The following is a 24,105-nucleotide window of genomic DNA, read 5'->3' as shown; positions in this document are numbered from 1 at the left end:
CAGTTCCATTCCTTTGCTGTTCGCATCAAGGGAGAGGCAAACCGTTTAGTGCGGATTGGTGGTATATTAACAACATAAGGATGAAAGGCCCGCCGACGCGACGTCTAGTTGTCCGTAGATGGAATGGAATGGGTGGAATTAACTCGTGAAGTTCGTCCTGCAATGGTTAACACTAATTAATTATATTAAAACTTATTATTGTATGGTGTATTTTATGATTCAGACCATGATTTTGAGTTGATATCAAGTGGAATTTCCTGTCGAAAAATTCATGAAAATTTTTGTGTTTTTTAAATCATTTCAAGTTCCATACTTTTACGACGGAAAATTCCTACTTTTTATTAATACGCGGGTATGAAACGATTGATGGAATATAACAGAATCAAAGCAAATGGGACGACATAGTCTCTGCCTATTCCGGTTTGAAATAGGTGTGAGTTTGTATAAGTATGTATGTAAGTTATCCTTAAAAAGTATGAAATTTAAAGTTACTAAGTTTGTCTCCAACAGTGCAGGCTACGTTGAAAACTGAAGATGTGCTGAAATATGAATTATTCACCTCCGCTACGATGCCACTCAGATTCCACCTTCATAATATTAAGCCGTGATACTCTTAAAATGTTAGCTAAGTATTTATTTCTGTAAAATTCCTTCTATCTTTAGCAAATAGCCGTTTTTAATCAAATCAAATCAAATCAAATATACTTTATTGCACAGAACTAAAATTTCAACAATCAGACATAACACATGAAAACAGTACAATTTGGGCGGCCTTATTGCTCTAGAGCAATAAGGCGTTTAATGCGTGTATAAGAAGCGTTACAAGTCAATTTGCCATTTCTTGCAACTTTTAGCCACTTTGTATTGAAGCCTTAGGGTGGCTTGCGTAAGGGTCTTTAAACATGTTTAGTGGGCCACTAATACATATCTTAATCCATAAATACATATCTATATCATCATCATCAGCCCATTAACGTCGCCACTGCTAGGGCACGGGCCTTCCCTGTGGATGGATAGGGAGATCGGGCCTTAAACCATCACGCGGGCCCAGTGCGGATTGGTGGTTATTAACGACTACTAATGCAGCCGGGACCAACGGCTTAACGTGCCTTCCGAAGCACGGAGGAGCTCGAGATGAACTTATTTTTTTTTGTGGTCACCTATCCTATGACCGGCCTTTGCGAAAGTTGCTTAACTTCAACAATCGCAGACCGAACGCGTTCACCGCTGCGCCACCGAGCTCCTATCTACATATCTATATATCATCGCTTTATAGTGATAACCACGTAAGCCATTTTGAAAAATCACATTCTAAACACGTTCACTATGTAACTAAAAATCAGATATCAACCCCTCACGTGCAATGTTATTTTTCGATACGCACATTGGAATTTTAATGTAGGTACCCAGATAAAATGTGCCCCACATATGGGTCATGCACGTTTCAAATTTATTTTGAGTCATATATGGTTCATGCACAGGTGAACGTGTTAAAGTAACTTTCTTAAGTAAAATCTCAATTTCTTTTAATTAATATCAATCCTGGTATAATTTGTTAATAATGTTAACAAAAAATACCCAAAATATAAAAGAGAAAGATCACTGAGACTTATTAGGATGAAAGGGCTCACTAAGACGGGATTTTGCGAAATTCAACCCCTAAGGGGATATAAAGGGGTGCTAACATTTGTATATAAAATAGTATATACTTTTAATAGTAGAATTTCCAAATTATTTGAAAATATAAATTATTTAGAAATTAAAACGTATAGTCGCGTGCCCGGCATTTTCAATTGTTTATACCCGACAGCGGCGGAGCGAAAAGAAGGGTTATATGTTTAACCGCTATGTATGTCTGTGTGTATGTACGTCTGTTCTCTCCAAACTTCCAAACCACTTTGCAGAATTTAACAAATGTGGTTTCACTAGAATAGTCTTGCTTGTTGTTAAGTCTATTTATGTGTTTGGTATAATATTATCTCTTCCTTATTTAATATCACTCCACAAAATGTGTTTCACGGTTCAATGACCTGAAAAATCCGTTGTATTATTTCATACATAATAAAATACTTTTTCAGTCGCAGTGATATTGAATGTGAAGTGTAGTGAAAAGTTATTCGTTCCGACTTGTTTTCTCGTTATTCATGGAGATCCCTTGTAGAATAACAATGTAGAAAACCCAAATATACAAACGGAAACCCACGCCCGTGAGCCGTCATGGGGTGGCCAGACCCACAAGTAATCACACCACTACTTGACCCTAAATTTTCTCGAAATTTCATCACAATTTCGTAGATCTGCGGCTATGCGTTTGCAAATATGCTGCAATTTGAAATTCCATAATTTCACCATTTGCAATTTAAATGCAAGCTTTTGATTTACAAATTCTCTACGAATTTCAGAGGTGAAGAGTGTTTATTTTCTTTAAGTTGTTATTTATGTTATTGTCTGTTATTCGTTTGGCTTTAAAATGGTAATGGAAAATTTTTATTTTAATAAAAAAACATTTATTTAGTTATTTTTTTTCTTCTGACGTGCAGGAATATTATTAATTACAGTATTTTTGTAATTATTTATATTTATTTTGGTGCAAAACGAGTAAAGTGTATTTGTATTGTATTTGTATTGTATTGTATTCTTTAATATAATTTTAAAGGATTTTTTTCTATCACGTTGGTCACAGAAAGCTCGGTGTGGGTACTTAGCTTATAATGCGATGGATATACCTCTGACTACCCCAATTGGCATATAGTCGTGAGCTTATGACATGTGTTTAAAGGATTTTTGTTTTTACAGCACTCACTAGTACTTAGGGAAACGAGACAAGAGCTGCGGGTTCAAGACCCATCTGAGTCAGATTATATACTTTATTGCACTTAACAACTAGTTACATCACAAACATGAAATGGACGTTTACAAGGGTGGACTTATCTCTTCCAGCCAACCCAGAGGTAGTATTAGAATATCTGCGGAAGAATAAAAAGAGGTGCAATATATGAAATACATTATAATAATTATATCTTTTCGATTTATATTTCTCTTTGTTATATCATTTTGCTAATTTTTTTTTTGTTTCAGATCCAGTTGGAGAAACAAGATAAATATGAATCTAGAAAAGGAAAACAACTCTGTATCAGGTAAATATTTATGTTACTATCATCAATTTAAGAGCCACGCTCTTGTCGGTGCAGCATTTTCCATTCTAATCTATCAAAGGCCAATTCCTTGACTTCCCTACAAGACACGACGTTAACCTTTTCTTTAATCTGTTCCATGTAAGCTCTTCCCCTTCCTCTCTTTCCTTCTTTTTTATAAACCCACCTACGAGTACATAAATCCTTAGACCATTATAAATAAACTACCATTATAAATGCAAAAGTCTGTTAAGCTTTCACGCCAAAACTACTAAACCGATTTTAAAGAAATTTGGTACAGAAAGAGATTAGACCTTGGAAAAGAACATAGGTTACTTTTATATTATTTTAGGGTGGGATAAACATGCCGCGCGCGATAACAAACCGTGAAGCGACCCTTTATGTTTTTCTATTCGCGTTTATCATTTAGTGAAATCTGAAACCGGGTTTGTCCTGTACTTTGCAATTATCGACCAAAGACCACGTATCAACTTTCGGTTGAATTTCCAAACTTCCGTGAGTCTTTTTTATATCTCAAAATCCAATGCGACACAGTTGGCTCGACCATTAGATACGGCGGAACGGTTCACCACCTACCACGTTGGTCTAACAGAAAGCTCGATAAGGCGTGGGGTACTTAGTTCATCTTGCGATGGGTGTACCTCTGACTACCCCAATTGGGATATAGTTGTGAGCTTATGTTATATTTTTTTTTATATGTCAAAGTTCATTGACACGATATTCCTGCTATACTTACTTACATAACATCAACAATTTCGACTGTAAAATGGCAACATATTTCCTTTTGTATTCGTTCGAACTAATGGTCCGCTGTGATTCATTAGGACTGTTCTAAACAAAACAAATATAACCCGACACCGAACAAAAGATATTCCAATAAAAGAAGTCCGACTATTACACTGCATCGTAACAAAAACCACAGCCGGATAGACCTAATTTCATTCTTACCCTTTATCGCAATGTTACAATAAAGCAATAAGACAGTCCTCGCGAGCTTTCTTATACTGACATAACACAGCAGCATAGTGTAGGCAGAGATGTATAGTGCACACACCCACTCCAAGTCAGGAGAGATCGAAAATGCTCCTGTCCGTTCTAGACTTGATTTCAATGAAGCCATTGGAAGTTCCCAAAGTATCACGCATCACAGAGGCGATATATAAGGAGAACAAAGTAGGAACCAGAACACAGCCCTGTTCCACGCCACTAGTTACTGGAAAATGGTCCGAAAGGTCACTTTCGAGTCGAACTCTCGCCATCATGCCGTCATGAAATTGGCGTATCAAGTTGAATAACTTTTCAGGACAACCAGCTTTCTTTAACACAATCCACTAGGCTTCACGCGGTACTCTGTCAAAAGCTTTTACTAGATCGATAAAGCATATGACGAGAGGACTGTTGTGTTGAGGAGTGTTGTTCTAGGTTTTTTTCTTCACTCCACTCCTCACCAGCTATATAATTATGTTTGAGTCCCCTGTAACAGAGGTCGAATCTATCGCCATGAAACGAGCACAAAACCTGGAAACCACGTGATATCGATTAAATACGAGTATGATCCAAGCGGTTGGAATCCCCGGCTAGGGCTCAGCAGTTCTAGCACGCAGATGCGACGCGACACGTGATAAAACAAGGTCCTTACTACACGTGACTTCCGCGATTTTTCCAAGATGTCGTTCTCGTTTTTTGCCCGTGGTACTACCAGTAATACTGCTGGCAAAAAATTGTACTCCTATTATTGTATATTGCTTATAGAAGAGCCAAGAAAAAGAATTTCCAGACACCTATTTTCATAAGAATTTAAAAAAATTATAGTTTTTAACATAATTTGTGTGACACGCTTTTCATAATCAAGTCGCGAGCAAGTGGATTCGTGAACGAAATAAGTTTAGTCGTCTGTCAAATTTGACAACTTGCGCTTCGACATTTACTCGCTCTACTGAAGCCGTTAGCGTGCTAGGCCTGCTTCTCGGTGCTGCTATGTATTTAACTAGCTTTTGCCCGCGACTTGTTATAAAAGAGAGATCTTTGTGTGTGTGGGAGAAAGATTAAAAAATGTTTAATTTTATTATTTTTATTCTGATTTATTTATTTATTTACACAAATTACATAGACATTACAGGCAGATGAGGTTATAGTATTAAAATGCCCGTCGGAATGCAATTTACTCTTCGTCACAATTTAACTGAGTGAAGTGAAAACTATAACAATATTTTATTGTTGAAAATCCCACTACGCGTCGGTGTAACACCCTCCCTACTACCAACCCGCCGCTCGCTAAAGGCCACTCCACACTGTCCGTGTCAGCAACAGATTATTTATAGCCATTATTTATTTACGCCGCTGAATGGTGCGAATTGTGGTGTGAAGCCAGCTTTATGTATGAAGAAGCTTTATTAGGTGTGCTATTGAAAACGGAGTGTTTTCTGCGATTTATTGGGGAGCTTGGTTTATTGAGGATTATCCGACTGAGACTTTTCTGAACATTGCTTCTATGCTAGCATTTTATATCGTGTGGATTGTAAAGTGGATTACCAACCCTGGGTGACAGGGTCATTATTGAGCCTCCAAAGACTCCTGATATTACTTATGTAACGACTACGTATTAACATCAGTCAGTAGTACCCGGGACCAACGGTATATCGTACCTTACGACACTAAAACAAAAATCCATTACGGCAAAAAGGTTACCCTTGACCTGAAAGAGAGTTACGAACTCCAACCAACTTTACTTTATCAAACTCTACTTAAGCCAGTCTACAAAATTCTACAATGTCACGAACTCCAAAGAGACTTCCTTTAGGATAATCCTCTATAAGAGTACATAGACAGGTAGACTCCGCGCCCGGTATCCCTACCAGGGTGGACAGAGGTACCACTATCTCTCTATAAGACATACTAGTTTGGACTAGTTTTCTCGCCCGGTATGCCTTTTTTCCACTTCCCTTTAAGGAGTGATATCTGGGATGAAAAGTATCCCGGACACTTGGTACGGTCTCATACTATATGAGTACCAAATTTGATCTAAAACGTTTCATTAACTTTCATGCTTAAATTGCAAATGAAAAAGTTAATGACAGGCAGATCTACCAACGCATTTATAATACTGTTTTAAAGATAATTCTATCGGCTTTTTGTATCTATTAAACTATATATTCGTAATATTAAGAGTTATATTTATTTTGAAAGTTTATCTTTATATATTTTAAGTGTAGTACTTAATATAAAACACTAGTCGGGAGTAATTTATTTTTACAAAATGTCAACGGTGGGTGAGATGACGTCAGTATGGCCAACCTTGAAATATTAGCTGTCACTTTTGAGCATGCGTTTTTTGTACCATAGATATATCTTTTTTTTTTTGTTTTAAATAATATAGACTCGCGTTTGACAATAATCTCACCAGATGGTAAGTGACGATGTAGTCTAGGGTGGATCACGCCTAGCAAATGCCTATTCACTCTAGCCTTGAAGATTCCCAGATTATAACGAGTTGGAAAAACAGACGACGGCAGACAGTTCCAAGAGATTTAGAATCACAATATTCTAAACAAGGTGATCTATACTAGTGCGGTGCAGCGCCGTCTCTTGTGCAATGTGCAGTTAATTCAAAGCGTGCCATGTCGGTTGTCTCTGCTAGATTTATCGGCGGAGACGAACCGATTTGTCTACTGCTCTCTCTTCCGACCAATACTTTGTTAGCACAGGCTTTTAGGTAGATTGTATTTTTTTTTACGTGATTTACTGAGTACTAAATACTTAGCCTTTGGTCTTGGTTCCATACAAGACCATTAACCCGGCCCCAGGGTGACCACAAAAATAAGTTTTCATCTCGAGCTCCTCCGTGCTTCGGAAGGCACGTTAAGCCGTAGGTCCCGGCTGCATTAGCAGTTGTTAATAACCATCAATCCGCACTGGGCCCCCGTGATGATTTAAGGCCCGATCTCCCTATCCATCCATAGGGAAGGCCCGTGCCCCAGCAGTGGGGACGTTAGTGGGCTGATGATGATGATGATGATAATACTGCGCCGCTGCGGGCTCTGCCGTCAAGTGCGCGCAATACAATTTAATGTTTGGTACAGAATTACAGTGCGACATTATGCCGCTGCTTTTTTTTGCCGCGCGGCGAAAATTACGTAGTTCGCGCCTAGCCTAAGACGGTAAGATTTTCCCTTAATTTATTCCTGAATTTACATTTACGTGTGTGTATAACCACCACAATTATTTACTTATTACATATTACACAGACCGAACTATTATCTATACAGGCATATCTCCAAATAGAATAATATTCATATGTCAATAAACAAAAACTAAAATAAAGCTAACGTCAACATAAAAATAAAAATAATTAAATTTTGTTCCAGACTGAAAAACACAGATTATCCCAGTCTTTTCTTGTCTGTATTAAAAGTACTTATTGTTCGTTTTCCTGTACATAGTGTAGAATGTTGTGCAGTATACAAATAGCTTTTCTGTTGTTAAACATGTCACTGCCAGTCTCAGCAGGATACACTGTGGCCTTTATATTTCTAGTAGAGTTTATGTTGACGTGTATTTTCTTTTTATACCTGACTAACGGCGTCTGTGGTCCAGTGGTTAAGCGTTCCGGAGGTCCCGGGTTCGAATCTTGGGAACATATCACAAAAATCACTTTGTGACCCTTAGCTTGGTTGATACTGATTGCCCGAAAGGAAGATGATCCGTGCTTCGGAAGGCACGTTAAGCCGTTGGTCCCGGATACTACTAACTGGTGTAAGTAATCAGTCATTACGCGAGCCATGTCAGGGCTATTGGCGGCTTAATAGTAACGCTGACACCAGGGTTGATGAAGTTAGTGATCCACCTCACAACCCACACGATAGAAGTTATCCGACTGCGGAAACAATATGTGTGTATGTATTGCCACCTTATAGTAAAAACAACGTAACTGCATTTTCAAAAAATCACAACTCGATGTGATTTTGTTAAAACTCGATTTCTTTGAATTAGTTTAAAAGGCCTCCACAGCCCAGGCCTTAACAGCTTCCGTGGTCTATTGGTTAGAGCGTTAGGTTCACGATCTGGAGGTCCGGGTTCGATTCCCGATGGGGACATTGTCGAAATCACTTTGTGAGACTGTCCTTTGTTTGGTAAGGACTTTTCAGGCTTGAATCACCTGATTGTCCGAAAAAGTAAGATGATTCCGTGCTTCGGAGGGCACGTTAAGCCATTGGTCCCGGCTATTAGCCGTAAAAAAAAACACCTCCACCAACCCGCATTGGAGCAGCGTGGTGGAGTATGCTCCATACCTCCTCCGGTTGATTGAGGGGAGGCCTGTGCCCAGCAGTGGGACGTATATAGGCTGTTTATGTTATGTATGTTGTTTAAAAGGATAGTTTCCAACTAGTTCAATCAGTTACTTTTTACTTAAAGTCACAACACGAAATTACTATGGAGTTTGTATGAAAAAGCAACCTGTGTCGTGGTAGAAAATCGTGACAAAATGACGCAGTAATTATTACATTATTTTTCTTTATTAAAATTTATAAAAATTATAAATTTATATTAATTTTTATTTTTATTTTTATTTATTTATTTTTATATTTTTTATTTATAAGTAAAATAGAAAAAAGAAAACGTTTTTTGTCACATTTCATATTGAAAGTAGCGTGTCTATTGCGAGATTTTGTTAACATAAATCCGAATTCGAATTTGTTTTTTAGGGTTCCGTAGCCTAATGGCAAAAAACGGAACCCTTATAGATTCGTTATGTCTGTCCGTCCGTCTGTCCGTTCGTCCGTATGTCACAGCCACTTTTCTCCGAAACTATAATAGCTATACTGTTGAAACTTGATAAATATGTGTATTCTGTGAACCGCATTAAGATTTTTACGCAATGATAGAAAAAAAAAAACAATAAATTTTGGGGATCCCCATACATAAAACTGAAACTCAAAAATTTTTTTTTATAAAAACGCTAACGTGTTTATAACAAGATGATATACTAATTCCATTTTTTTTTGCATTGAACTTTCCATTTAAACTAAAAATAACAGAATACGGATATGAAAAGAGGAAGGGATAACAGTTAATTATGTTACTGATTTAAATAGCGGTTTTGTGGTATTTTGTTGCGTCATCCATACATTTGTTTCCTGCGAGATTTTGTTGTAGGAAATCACATCAAAATTATGGAGATTTAACTAAGTCTCCTTTTATATAACGTCGCCTTAGAGTGACAGCGAAAAAATGAAGTAATTAATTAGTTTCTTTTTTTGACGTGATATTGTAGGTTTGCCTTAAACGGCATTAACTACTTAGCCGGAAGCAGAATGCAGGGAAGCACTATCTTACACAAGGAAAACCTAAAGTAGTATTTGCCAAGTGCATTTCCACTGGGATTCTCAGGTTAGCTGCGTTTCAGGTTTATCCTTTTTTATTTTTAACTTTATGAGACAGACAGGAAAAATAATATATCCCGTAGTTCAAGTTCGTGTAGTGAATGCACGCATGTTTGTATGTGTGCATTGCTCACTGCACTATCTTCTTACTTGTGAATTGAGAGGTCGCCTCCATTTTCATTACTCCATAGATAGGGTGTGTAGAACGGTGGTTGCCCCAATCACTATGTACTGAATTATAAACCACGTTTATTATGCCGGGTTTTTTTTTTAATTTACGGCAAGTCGGAACCCTCAGTGCGTGAGTCGGACTCGTACTTGGCCGGCTTTTTAACACTGTAACAATTAATAAGAATAACATTATCCAGCACTATAAGATTACGACACGGTCATAGGATCGAAGGTTGTCAGGGGCCTGTGGCGGCTCAATAGTAACCACCACCAACCACAAGTCACAACAAACAAGCCTCAATTCGGGGGGCTTGTGATATTTTACTGTCATGTTCTTGTAACTACCTGGTCATCATCAGATTGAATACTAACCACCACCAACCACAAGACAAATCAAACAAGTCTGAACTCGGGGGTTCTTCTATTTTAATGTCAAATTGTTGTGACCATCATCATCAGACCCTACTTGCCGCCACCATCTACCAAAAACTACCTAGAGCCAAAGTGCAAATCAAACAAGCCCAAACTTCATCATCTACGACACGGGTCTTCCGACATTTTAAAGTCGAATTCTTATTCTTAGTCATAATCAGACCTTGAATATACAGCATTTTAAAATTGTCAGAAAATAAATTTAAAGCTCATGTGAAGCTTACTTTATGTAAAAAAGCTTATTATAAGATTCATGATTACCTTGATTATAAAAATGCCTGGTATTAATTGTGTTTCTCTAATTATTAAATAACTTGTAATGTACACTACATTGATTTAAAATATTATGTGTTGCTGTTGCAGTTTCTTGTCATTTCTTCTCCTCAGCCATAACACCTTGCGAAATGACGTAGATTCAAAAAAAATAAATTGACCTTCAACAAGTTTATCTATGATAATTACGTTGAATAAATGATTCCGATTGTGAATACTAACCACCACCCACTATTTAGGGCAATACGCGTCAAAGCAAGTCAAACAAGTCTCATCATCATCATTAGCCCATTAACGTCCCCACTGCTGGGGCACGGGCCTTCCCTATGGATGGATAGGGAGATCGGGCCTTAAACCATCACGCGGGCCCAGTGCGGATTGATGGTTATTAACGACTGCTAATGCAGCCGGGACCAACGGCTTAACGTGCCTTCCAAAGCACGGAGGAGCTCGAGATGAAAACTTATTTTTTGTGGTCACCCATCCTATGACCGGCCTTTGCGAAAGTTGCTTACCTTCAACAAACGCAGACCGAGCGCGTTTACCGTTTCGCCAACGAGCTCCTCAACCCCATAGCATTCGATGCTGCAATGCTCTAGGCAGCCGTTGGTACTCGTATCATCAATATGGCCAACGCGTTCCAAGTGCCAAACCGTAAAAGCGTTGGCGGTTATCAGTGCAATTAGAGCTCTTGCGGCGTATACTGCAGGCCACGATTTTACACAAATATTGATTCTCGATCTTCTTCTGTCATGTGGGTTGTGAGGTGGAGTACCAACCTCATCAACCCTGGTGTCAGGGTTACTAATGAGCCACCAAAGTCCCCTGACATGGCTCATGTAACGATTACTCACTTGCATCAGTAAGCAGTAACCGGGACCAATCTGTTGATCAGCCAGTAATCCTAACCAAACTAGGGACCACGAAGTAATTTTTGTAATATGTCCCCACCGGGAATCGAACCCGGGACCTCCGGATCGTGAGCCCAACTGGACCACGGACGTCTATCGATAGTTTATAATATATTTGTTTAGTTTAGTTTGTTTTGAGTCTTTTTGTAATTATTTCTTTTTATTTTGGTGCAATAAAGTGTATTTGTATTGTATTGTATTGATTCTCGATAGTTTATAGCTTATAATGTGTCGGAAAGCACGTTCAACCGGACCATTAGCCCGAACACCTCTACCAACCCGCGTTGTTAGCCTCCCTGGCCTGAGGGTGTCCAGTTGGACGCGAACCTCGCATCAGGGCGTCGTTTGAGAGCATTATATTTAAACCAATTAATCGACCCTAATGAGTCGATAGCGATAAGCGCTGAATGAGGAAAATCGTCTTAAGTGTTTGTTGTCGCCAGCTGATTGGCCACCTATATGGCTAGAGTAATCGGGTCGTCAGGATCGTATATTACGTCCTTCTGGTGCCGATATTTTTCAGTACCAGTCCTAAGCGGAATCTGAGCATACTCCACCACGCTGCTCCACTGCGGGTTGGTGGAGGTGATTTTTACGGCAAATAGCCGGGACCAACGGCGTAACGTGCCCTCCGAAGCACGGAATCATCTTACTTTTTCGGACAATCAGATGATTCAAGCCTGAAAAGTCCTTACCAAACAAAGGACAGTCTCACAAAGTGATTTCGACAATGTTCCCATCGGGAATTGAACCCGGACCTCCAGATCGTGAGCCTAACGTTCTAACCACTAGACCACGGAGGCTGTGTGAATGATAATAATACAGTCTGCAATTATTACGTATTGTTATAAATTAAATACTTTCCAGATTCGTTACTCACAGTTACAGATTTCAAAGCAAAATGTACATTTAATTTTGTCTTCAAGTGTAACAGAGTAAGCAGGTGTGCTAATTGACAGTGTACGGTTCGTAATGTGAGAGGTGCCGTGTCTTGGGAATAAATGTCCTAAATTCTTAGTTAGTGTGATATATTATGTAGAGTTGTTTGAGACTATATTAACTATAATGAATACTTAAGTAGTTTAGTGGAGCAGCGTGGTGGAGTATGCTCCATACCCCCTCTGGTTGATTGAGGGGAGGCCTGTGCCCAGCAGTGGGACGAATAAAGGCTATTTTATGTTTTATGTTATATATGAATACTTAAGTAAATACTGAGACAGAATCAAAGCCGCAATCCTTATTAGAACAAAACTATTTTTTGCGGTTCAAATTCATCTTTTTTGTGGTTAATATTTTGAATTTGTCAGAAAACAAATTTAAACCTTTGTGAAGCTTACTTTATGTAAAAAAAGCTTATTATAAGTTTAATAATTACCAAAGTTATAAAAATGTCCTGTATAAAATGTGCTCCTCTAGCTATTAAATAACTTGTAATGTATAACCTCATTGATTTAAAAGATGTGTTGCTGTTGCAGTTTCTTATCATTTCTTCTCCTCAGCCATAACACTTTGCGAAATGACGTAAATTCAAAAATGTTACATTGACCTTCAACAAGTTTATCCATGATAATTGCGTTGAATATGATTCTGATTTCTATAGAAATATATAACGGTCATATTCCCAATTAGGGTAGTCAGAGGTTACATTACGCCTCATGCTTCACCGAAATGTCTGTTAGACCGACGGCCAAATATTATTAAAATAGGTGTTTTTTTTTAACGTGACTTATAGCACTAACTACTTGACCGGACAAATGGGAAACGCCGAGGACTCTCACTCGGTAAAAATAAGTGCAGTCCTAGTGTGCATTTTATTCTTCAGTGTCATAAAAGGGTAATTTCCAACTAGTCAAATCAATTACTTTTTACTAAACGTCAAACACGAATTTTTTTTGACGTGACTTATTGTAGATTTGCCGCAGATGGCATTAACTACTTGGCCGGACAAATGGGGAGCGCTGAAGGCTCTCACCTGGTACAACGTTTAAGACAACAGGCCTGAGGGTGCCCAGTTGGGCGCGAACCTCGGCTCAGGGCGTCGTCTGAGAGGAAAAATATTTGAAAGAATTAATCGACCCTAGCGGGTCGATAGCGATAAGCGCTGAATGAGGGAAATCGTCGACCACGCCGGCGGGGTCGGTATCTGGGCCCTGAATTGATTGGTGTCGCGAGCTGATTGGCTGCCTCTATGGCTAGAGTAATCGGGTCGTCGGGATGGCAAACACGAAATTACTATGGAATTTGTATGAAAAAGCAACCTGTGATGTTACAGAAAAACGTGGCAAAATGTCGCACTTACTGTTACAGTTTTCTTTATTAAAAATTTTATCACCTTTAGATCTGTATTTATTTAGTAATCAGAATTTCATAATTTATCTTTGACCTAGGAAACTACCAAACAATGACCAAATTGGAGATGTCCTTAGAAAAGGTTTAGTAAAGGACCGGCGTGCGTGTATGAAGCGATTGACGAATGTGGAGGAAGCAAGAGAAGTGTGTCGGGTCGAAGCAAATGGAATTCCATAGTCTCTGCTTACCCCGGTGGGAAGTAGTGAGTTTATGTATGTATGTATTGTATGTGTAGGAAACTACCCAATTCTGATATACAATTATTATTTGTATGTCCTTTCCATATCTCGGGCCAATGGAGTCCAGAACTTTACAATACAATACAATACAATACAAATACACTTTATTGCACCAAAATAAAAAGAAATAATTACAAAAAGTCTCTTAACTAAGTACATGGCAAATGGCAAATGGAACTTTACATTTTTCTTTATTTAAATTCATAAATAAGTAAGTTAAATAGAAAACGTTTTTTCAGAAAAGTATTTATTTAGTAATCAGACTTTCTTAATTTATGTTTGACTTAGGAAAGTACCCAAATGTAATATCTGTAAATTTGCCGCAAGCTTCCAGACGCTTTTAAATTAACTGCGAATTTGAGAAGTACGTCCCGTCGCCGTGAAACTAATTCCTCGGACAAATTGCGATAGGTCTGGGAGTAATCGGGTTCCTAAACGGAGGTAGAGCCGGGAGAATCCACTAGTGTTTGTGACAAATTCGTTCGTTTTAGAAGGTTGAGCTGTTTTGATTTTAAACGTAATATACAGGTGTTAGTGACATCGTAACGAAAACTTTGAGGGATGATTGAGATCATGATTCTGAGTTGATATCAAGTGGAATTTTCCGTCGCAAAAGTATGGAACTGAAAATAATTTAAAAAGTCACAAACAATTTCATGATTTTTCCGACTGAGAATTCTACTCGACATTAACTCAGAATCATGGTCTGAACCATCCCCCTTAGTATTCGTTACGGTGTCACTAACACCCATACCTACTTGTATGGCTACTGTATGTACTTATACGGGGTGTTAGTGACATCGTAACGAATACTGAGGTAGGTCCGGGTTCGATTCCCGATGACGACATTGTCGAAATCACTTTGTGACCTTGTCCTTTATATTTATATTTAACGACTCATGTAACGACTACTTACTGTACTTACTTACATCAATGCTTTACGTGCCTTCCGAAGCACGGATCATCTTACATTCGGACAATCAGGCCAGCCTGTAATGCCTTAACCAAACTAGGGATCACAAAGTGCTTTTCGTGATGTGTCCCCACCGGGATTTGAACCCGGGACCTCCGGATCGTGAGCCCAACGCTCAAACCACTGGACCACGGAGGCCGTTAACACTACGTAATAATACTACTTATACGATAAGTTATTAATGAATATTATGTTATGTAAGCACCTAGACTAACCCATATCTTACTTAAATAGGTACTTCATTCCATACATAGTCTTCCACCGTATGTATCATCATCAGCCCATTAACGTCCCCACTGCTGGGGCACGGGCCTTCCCTATGGATGGATAGGGAGATCGGGCCTTAAACCACCACGCGGGCCCGGTGCGGATTGATGGTTATTAACGACTGCTAATGCAGCCAGGACCAACGGCTTAACGTCCCTTCCGAAGCACGGAGGAGCTCGAGATGAAAACTTTTTTGTTGTGGTCACCCATCCTATGACCGGCCTTTGCGAAAGTTGCTTAACTTCAACAATCGCAGACCGAGCGCGTTTACCGCTGCGCCACCGAGCTCCTCACCGAGCTCCGCATGTATGTATATATTTATGTATCTGTCCAATAACGGTGAGCATTTGCAGCCACAAACTCCAATTACTAGTTTGATTGCCATCCGGTGACCGTATGACCGGGCCGGTTCAACGTCAAAATGTAATACGTACCCATAGAATAAGGAATAATACTACGTATAGTATCCTCCACATTGGAGCAGCTTGGTGGAGTATGCTCCATACCCCCTCTGGTTGATTGAGGGGAGGCCTGTACCCAGCATTGGGACGTATATAGGCTGTTTATGTTATGTATGTTACTACGTATCCGCTTCCCACCAGCGGCTGAGCTAGGTTTACCTCACGGTCTTTTCGGGTGGTATTAATAAACTAATCTCAGCTGAGACTGCCCTTAAGATCATGCTCAAGTCCCTGTTTTTATATGAGAACTGTCACATTGACATAATCTTGAGGGCAGTCTCGAAGCTGAGATTAGTTTATTAATACCATCCGTAGCCATCAATCGTATGGGCATCAGATGTCACACGCAGAGCCGTCCTTGAAATGGCGCCACATTGCGAATTGTTTGCAAGTACAATTAAAGATAAAGATTTGTATTGTGTATAGGTACAGTTATAATTAATACTTGCAGTTATAGTTGCAAATTATAGTAATTTCGTGTTTCGACGTTTAGTATTAAGTAAATCATTTGACTAGTCGGAAACTACTCTATAAATGGTAAAAGTGTATTTATTGTTCGTTTCAGATTTAGACAGAAGAAAAAGATATCGTCGAGGCCTGGACAACCGCGTAGTCATCACGCAACACTTCACTGAGAGGACCGTCACTCCAGGAGGAGATGTGAGTTTCCTCACAATAATACATTTCGTCTGTAAGAAAAGGCAATAGAAAACAAAAAAACGCCACATCAGCAATAAAACCCACCATAGAATAAGGAATAATACTATGTATAGAACGGTAACTCTCCGCTCCCCACCAGCGGCTGAGCGGCAGAGCTTACTTTAGTCGTCAATCGTATGGGCGTCAGACTTCACACACACAGACGCGCGTGTCCATAAATATTTCATCCCGGGATGAAATATTTTTATTTATTTAATATAATTTATAGAGATTTTAGAGAAATAGGAAATATGATTGGCGACCTGATACAACATGATTCATTTATAAAAAGGAAAGAGAGGAAGGAGAATATTAAGTCGTATTATATCAGAAGGTGAAGGATTTGGCGAGAAAAAGAGAGGCCTATCGATCACTCCACCAACAGGAGCGCAGCTCTTAAATAATGAGAGTGTGAATTTATACAATATACAGGGTGTTAGTGACATGGTAACTGAATGCTGAGGGGATGATTCAGGCCATGATTCTAAATATTTCTAAGTGGAATTTTCCATCGCAAGATTAATGATTTTCTTTTGTGTATTTTTTTAATTATTTTTTAATTCTGTAATTTTTCGATGGATAATTTCACTTGATATCATCTCAGAACCATGAGATGGATCATCCCTCAAAGTCTTCGTTACGATACACATGTATACCCTGTATCATCATCATCAGCCCATAAACGTCCCCATTGCTGGGGCACGGGCCTTCCCTATGGCTGGATGGGGAGAACAGGCCTTAAACCATCACGCGGGCCCAGTGCGGATTGATGGTTATTAACGACTGCTAATGCAGCCGGGACCAACGGCTTAACCTACCTTCCGAAGCACGGAGGAGCTCGAGTTGAAAACTTTTCTTTTTTTTTTGTGGTCACCCATTCTGACCGGCCTTTGCGAAAGTTGCTTAACTTCAACAATCGAAGACCGAGCGCGTTTACCGCTGCGCCACCGAGCTCCTCCCCTATATATGTATATGTATAAAAATTGGCTATTTAAGAGTATTTTGTGATGCCTAAACTAGGTGAATGAATCTTAATCCCTTATTTTGCGAATGAATTGTCACCAACGTCCTCACGATCACACTTCAGTACTCTGGCACGTGTAAAATTTATAATTACATTATTTTCGTTCCAAACTCGTTACTCAGTCAAAATTTTACCATATCAAATTTACACCATTAAGCAGCGCTTCGCTTCATGTAGATTAAATTTAAGGAAATGAAGGACTTTCCAGACTACTTTCACCAAAAACAATATAGATGGCGTTGTCCAGTTTTATCCTTTCTTATCGTGTGGATTGTGAGGTGGAATACCAGCCTCTTCAACTCTGGTGTCAGGGTTACTACTGAGCCGCCAAAGGCCCCTGACATAGCTCATGTAACGACTAGTACAATACAATAGTAAGTAGTAACCGGGTCCAACGGGGTCTTACTTTCGGACAATATGGTGATCAGCCAGTAATTTCCTAACCAAACTAAGGATCACAAAGTAATTTTTGTGATATGTCCCCACCGGGAATCGAACCCGGGACTTCCGGACCGTGAGCTTAACACTCAACCACTGGACCACGGAGGCCGTTACCTACTTATCCTTACCTACTTTCTCATTACTCGGGAACATAATTTTTCCAAAATACAATCTAATGGCAGAAGCATAATATATATTCGTTGCTTGATATTCAAATTCAAATTCAAATTAATTTATTCGTCAACATAGGTAAAAGAGTTGTTACAATATAATATATGTCGCACTATGTCGCACCTTTCGGTATACGAATTTAAAACATAACAGATTATTAAATTACAAATAAAATTATTAAATAAATTACAATAGCATTCAATATAATCAAAATAGAAAATTAACAAATATATTGTGTAACAAATAAATTAACAAATATGTTGATATTTAGATCACACTATGTATATACAATTATGTTGCTACCTATATTGTTTCTCTTTATTTTGACCAGAATAATAATGGGTGGAAGATGCAGTTGTGCCTGGGTCAAAAACAGGGTCATCATTTATACCCAAAAACAAAGATAAAAGATGTCTGTGATTAATTCATGAAATTAGAAGGTTAAACGAAGGAAAATCTGTAAACACATTTTCGAAGGTATGTAACCTAACCTGTATTGGGCTGGTTTTCCCTTCGCGGGTCGGAAGGTCAGACAGGCAGTGGCTTTGTAAAAACCGGAGCTGTCAAATCTTCAGGTTAGGTAAGCGGACCCTGTGAAAGACGGGATAATGCTAGGAAATGCGGGGGAAATGAATCGAAGGAAAATCTGCAGAGCGCCTTCTGTATTGTTTTCTAGGTACGGTCACGAGCATTAATATGTATACACTTTGGTATAACTCCCGGCAAACTTCTTGAGCATCGAGTGTCGTAGTGGGGGAAAGTTCGCGCACGTACACTTCCGTGCAAAAAAATGAACTTTTGATTATTTTCTTAACTTCATTAAAAAAAAAAATTATATTATTTAATTATGTAAATAAAACTAGACTTATATTATTATAGTTTATTAAAACTTATATTATATATAATAAAAATCTAATCGTCAGGTAAGTGTAATATTGATTAATGAAGATTAATATGAGGTTGAAACCAGCAATACCAGAGCTAGTGCTAGGTTTTGGATCTGTAGACATAGACCTCGTGCTAGTAACTAATTCTTAAACTTAAAAAAATGAGCAATAACAAAAAAATCCAACAAAAGAGCAATAACAAAAACGTGACAGTTTCACTGCACGCAAGTGTATTCGGGAGTCAAAGGGACGAAGACAAGAGTGCGCGGGGGAAGTATCGACTGATCTACCAATAGCCGGTCGATGCGGGACTCACCCGCCCCCGCGCCCCGTACCGCACCACCAAAGAGACCTAAAATTCGGTTGTGCACAGTCAAGGTCGATGCTCAAGAAGTTTGCCGGGACCTATAATACCATGTCACATTAACTTTTTTGACAAATTGAACTGTAAGTCTCACTAAATGACAAATATGTTAGTGCGACAGAGTCCTAAAGTGGGTACATTATATTGCTCATGACTGTACGTAACATGGAAAATCCCTCATTGAATTATTAAAGCCTGTAGAAATTATGTTGTAGGGCAAATCACGTTGACATAATTATTATTCCTCCATCTATTGGAGTTATGTTTGGTATAACTTTGGGATATGCTGGGACGAAGTTTGATTGCAAACACAATTTGCATGTCTATCTGCTGAATCTACATTATAAACGCTGTAGGAACGTGACTTTGAAGTCGCTCTTACACGTTATGACTATAGCACACCCCTGACAGCCCAGGTTGTTGAGCGTTGGGCTCACGATCCGGAGGTCCCGGTTTCGAATCACGGTGGGGACATAACACAAAACTCACTTTCCAATCCCTAGTTTGGTTAGGACATTACATGCTAATCACCTTATTGTCCAAAAAGTAAGATGAATATCAAGTGGAATTTTCCATCGCAAAAGTATAGAATTGAAAATAATTTAAAAAACCTAAAATAATCATAAATTTTACGACGGAAAATTCCATTTGATATCAACTCAGAATCATGGTCTGAATCATCCCCCTCAGTATTCGTTACGATGTCACTAACACCCTGTATGTAGACCTCTGACTAGCCCAATAATAATCTCTTTCAGATCAGTATGCAGTGTTCAGCGACTGGCGACAGACCTCCGCAGTTCACCTGGGAAAGGGATGGCATTATCATCTCCAGCAACACAGATCCTAGGTAATCTACAAAGAAATAAATTTTTTTTCGTGGCTTTTTGTAGATTTGCCGCAGATGGCATTAACTACTTGGCCGGACAAATGGGGAGCGCTGAAGGCTCTCACCCGGTACAACATTTAAGACAACAGGCCTGAGGGTGCCCAGTTGGGCGCGAACCTCGGCTCAGAGCGTCGTCTGAGAGGCAGAATATTTGCCTTTTGACGCACAATGACCAATAATACAATGGTTTTTTTCGCAATATGACACATTCGCATATTGACCTATTAGCATTTCTACTAAAACGCAAAATGACGCGTACGTGAAAAGACGTATACGTATAATGACTAACGGAAAATTCGAATTTAGACATACACGCAAAACGTCCAAAACGCATAATGACGCATTAGCAAAACTAACAATACGCATAATGACCAATACCAAATCATTTATTGTCATTAAACACGAAACAACAAATACGCTGTTAGGTTAGCCAATACATAATAAGAAACAATACAATATAATAAATAATAGTCTATGAATGGGGCAAAGAAAATAAAATCACACACAATAATGAACGGTTTATTAATGGATATTTTTGAACTACAAAAGTAAACTTAAAAGTGACTCTGGTAATATTCTTACATTAAAATAATAATCATGCAATACGTTTCAGCCGCGAAAACACTATCTTCCTAAGATATTGCATGGTGTTAATTTTTTTTGCATGCAGTTCACGCAACAAAATAGACAGTTTCATATCAAAATCGATATCACATTTTCTTCGATTTACTTTGGCTCGCGAAATAACGATCTTGAAATTTCATGGTCATAAAATTTTGTTTCCTTTTTAAGTTTAAAAATAAAACGGTAAAGGCTTGGATGTATGGACATTCTCACGTTCAAACGGTGGTGCCACCCTTCTAAACAGTTGGTAGTGGTACTTTTTTTACAGACAAGCTTAAAAAATGTAAACTTGTTGCGCGTTAGTCAAAATGCTAATAGGTCAATATGCGAGTGTGTCGAATTGCGAGTTGGTCATTATGCGAGTTTAATTGGTATTGGTCATTATGCATATTGGTCGTTTTGCTTAGGCGTCATTATACGTGTTGGTCGTTATGCTTGTGTGTCAATATTCGTATTACCTGTTGGTCATTGTGCGTATTGGTCATTGTGCGTCAAAAGGAATATTTGAAAGGATTAATCGACCCTAGAGGGTCGATAGCGATAAGCGCTGAATGAGGGATTGAGCGTGTTAACCATTACAACATTTAGACCACTGAGTCCTTCTCCTGTCCATGCGAAATTCTTTCATTCTATGTATCGTCATAACCTACTATCACAAAAAGCAAATTAAATAAAAAAAAGTGACTCGGACGGGAGCATGGATCATCTTACTTTCGGAAAATCTGGTGATCAGCCTGCAATGTCTTAATCGGGGCTCACAAAGTGATTTTTGTGATATGTCCCCCCGGGATTCGAACCTGGGACCTCCGGAGCACAACGCTCTACCACCGGTCTAAAGAGGCCGTTTAAAATGCAATTGATAGCGTTATATAATTCCAGGTATGCCCTGGGTCAGCTGATGACGTCAGACAACTCAGTGGTAACACAGCTGAACATAAGCCGTGTGCGTGTTGAAGACGGAGGGCTGTACTCCTGCGTCGCGCGGGAGGGAGACCATGTCACCGCACACGACAACAGGCTTCATGTTTATGGTAACCCAGGCTTCATCATCACCAGTCCATTAACGTCCCCGCTACTGGGGCACGGGAAGGCCCGTGCCCTATGGATGGATGGATAGGGAGAGAGAACCCAGGTTTAATATGCGCAATGTGATAACATTTTGTCGCGGTCATTTGGGTACTCCTGGATGTCCGTGTTCGTTTCGTTTTGTCTATTATGATAATGAAATATTGGTGCTAATTCCTGCAGACACCATCTAATTTTATTTTAAGTTATACCTGTCATTTTCTTATCCGCTGAAAAATAAAGGGACGGGTCACCGGGCACACGTCAATTTTAAGCAGAAATTTAAAACAACCTTCTAAAAACTTTACATCAGCCAATAACCCGACTGAGTTAAGTAGACAGCACGTCAAACGGATTACATACCAGCGAGATGCCTATTTTATTCCCCCAGGTTATTCATTCGTTTTAAAATTAACTTGTTGACTTTCCTTTTCGGCGGATAAGAAAATGACGGGTATAACTTAAAATAAAATTAGGGGGTGTCTGCAGGAATCGTAATCGGGGCCATTATATATTTTGACGTTTATTTAATTATCGCACTCACATCACACGCACCATAGCTACACACTGCTTTCACTACTCCCTTATACTTCCTTATTTTATTGTAATATTTCTTTATTTTATTGTTGTGTTTCTGCCTTCCATGTGTAACACTTAGTAATTTTTTTGAACCCTTTATTTATTTATTTTTAATTTATTGGTTGAAAATCAGTGTTGCCCTCTGGGTAAATTTTCACTGAACCCTGGCGTTTATGTTTTCGGCCTAAATATTATTGTGTTTATATTTTATTGTTGTAAATGTGTGTCGTATGTTCTACCTTAATAAACTTTTTATTATTATTATATGAAGGTGTATGATTCCGCCATACATTTTTGCTTACACGCGTGACCTAATTGCTCTAAAATATATTATATTCATCAAGCAATACGGCAGCAACTGTCTTACGATATACACGTGAACTTTACTTATTACTTTACGGATTATACAACTTTAAATCAACGACGATTTAAACTTTAAAATATACTCACAGTAACTAAGAAGTTTTTTTCTAAAAAGCTGTCCGAACCGTGTAATACGTATACATTAAATTATTTAGGTAGTGTAAGTTCGTTTCCTCAAATTATAATGTTATGGTTGGTAAAATAAAGAACAATATTGGTTGTACTGTGTCGTCATCGCGCTCTGTTGGCGTTAGATCTGGCAACCCCCGTTGCCTAGGTATTGTTTATTATATGGCGCTTAGCAACGGGGGTGTAAGTTAGGTTTTTTACATTATTATTTTTGTGATCTTTTACTCTTTATTATATGTTAATACTGAGTTGGTCATCTTTCATTTCGCTCGCTAATAGCGCTCATTGCGACTAAATTCAATCTTAAAAACGCCGTTGTTTAGTGACAAGATACGCCGCGGTCACATTCAGAGATTGGTAGTCATTTTTATATACGAGGTCAATATAACCCAGGCCTAATATGCACGACGTGATATTTGGTCATTTTATCGCCTTTGATGATATATATAATGTCGTTTTGTACATTGATGACGAGTCAAAAAGTCATATCGTTCTGTCAAAATACCAAAACGTGATAAATTGTCGATAAACCCTAATATGGCACTATATTTTTATCAGATTCTGTCGACTTTTGACACATCTACATGATATTATGTCCTGTCACTTTTTGTATTTTAATGAAAAAAAATGAGCTTGGTTAACAGTGTATAAACTAAAATTGACAACGTATTGAACGAATGAACACGAAAAGTACGCATGTAAAAAATATTATTTTTTTAAAGGGCCACATCAGTTTCTCGACGTGATAAACGTTTATTGTGACGGTAATTTTATCGATCGTGACACGCACGTAAGTGAAAGTGACAAACTTATCGATTTCAACAATATCTATCTACTTGAGGGAGAATTTTATCCCGCTTTGCGCATATTAGGCTGGCTGATTTCTATAACCCGCAGTGGAGCAGCGTGGTGGAGTATACTCCATACCCTCTCCGGTTGATTGAGAGGAGGCCTGTGCCCAGCAGTGGGACGTATATAGGCTATTTATGTATGTTATGTTATGATTTCTATAACACTTTCAAAGACATAAGTAATTTCCACAAAGGACGTAAATTTACCAAATCAGTCCTTTAAAAATATTTAATAAATACACTAATTTCAAATTTATTGACTCATATGTGGTTCATACACATTGAACGTGTTAAGTGCAGTTTTTCACTAACAGAGTTGGCTCGACCATTATAGACCGCGATATGGCTCACCACCTATCACGTTGGTCTAACAGAAAGCTGTACTTAGTTCATCTTACGATGGAAGTA

The 24,105-nt window shown here is 38.7% G+C and overlaps 1 protein-coding gene across 1 annotated transcript in view; it reads left to right on the top strand.

Moving 5' to 3' along the window:
- Nucleotides 1-3,082: 3,082 nt before the first annotated feature.
- Nucleotides 3,083-24,105, top strand: part of LOC126377431 (Down syndrome cell adhesion molecule-like protein Dscam2) — a 46,645-nt gene continuing 25,622 nt past the window's right edge. The window contains exons 1-4 of the mRNA XM_050025173.1: nt 3,083-3,137; nt 16,177-16,271; nt 19,956-20,047; nt 21,590-21,741. Of these exons, the coding sequence (XP_049881130.1) occupies nt 3,104-3,137; nt 16,177-16,271; nt 19,956-20,047; nt 21,590-21,741 (373 nt within the window). The 5' untranslated portion in view covers nt 3,083-3,103. The remainder of the gene's footprint in view (nt 3,138-16,176; nt 16,272-19,955; nt 20,048-21,589; nt 21,742-24,105) is intronic.

The sequence above is a fragment of the Pectinophora gossypiella genome, chromosome 23, assembly GCF_024362695.1.
Source record: "Pectinophora gossypiella chromosome 23, ilPecGoss1.1, whole genome shotgun sequence".
In the NCBI taxonomy this organism is placed as follows: Eukaryota; Metazoa; Arthropoda; class Insecta; order Lepidoptera; family Gelechiidae; genus Pectinophora; species Pectinophora gossypiella.
Note: the sequence above shows the minus strand (reverse complement) of the source record. Positions and strands in the feature narration are given on the sequence as shown.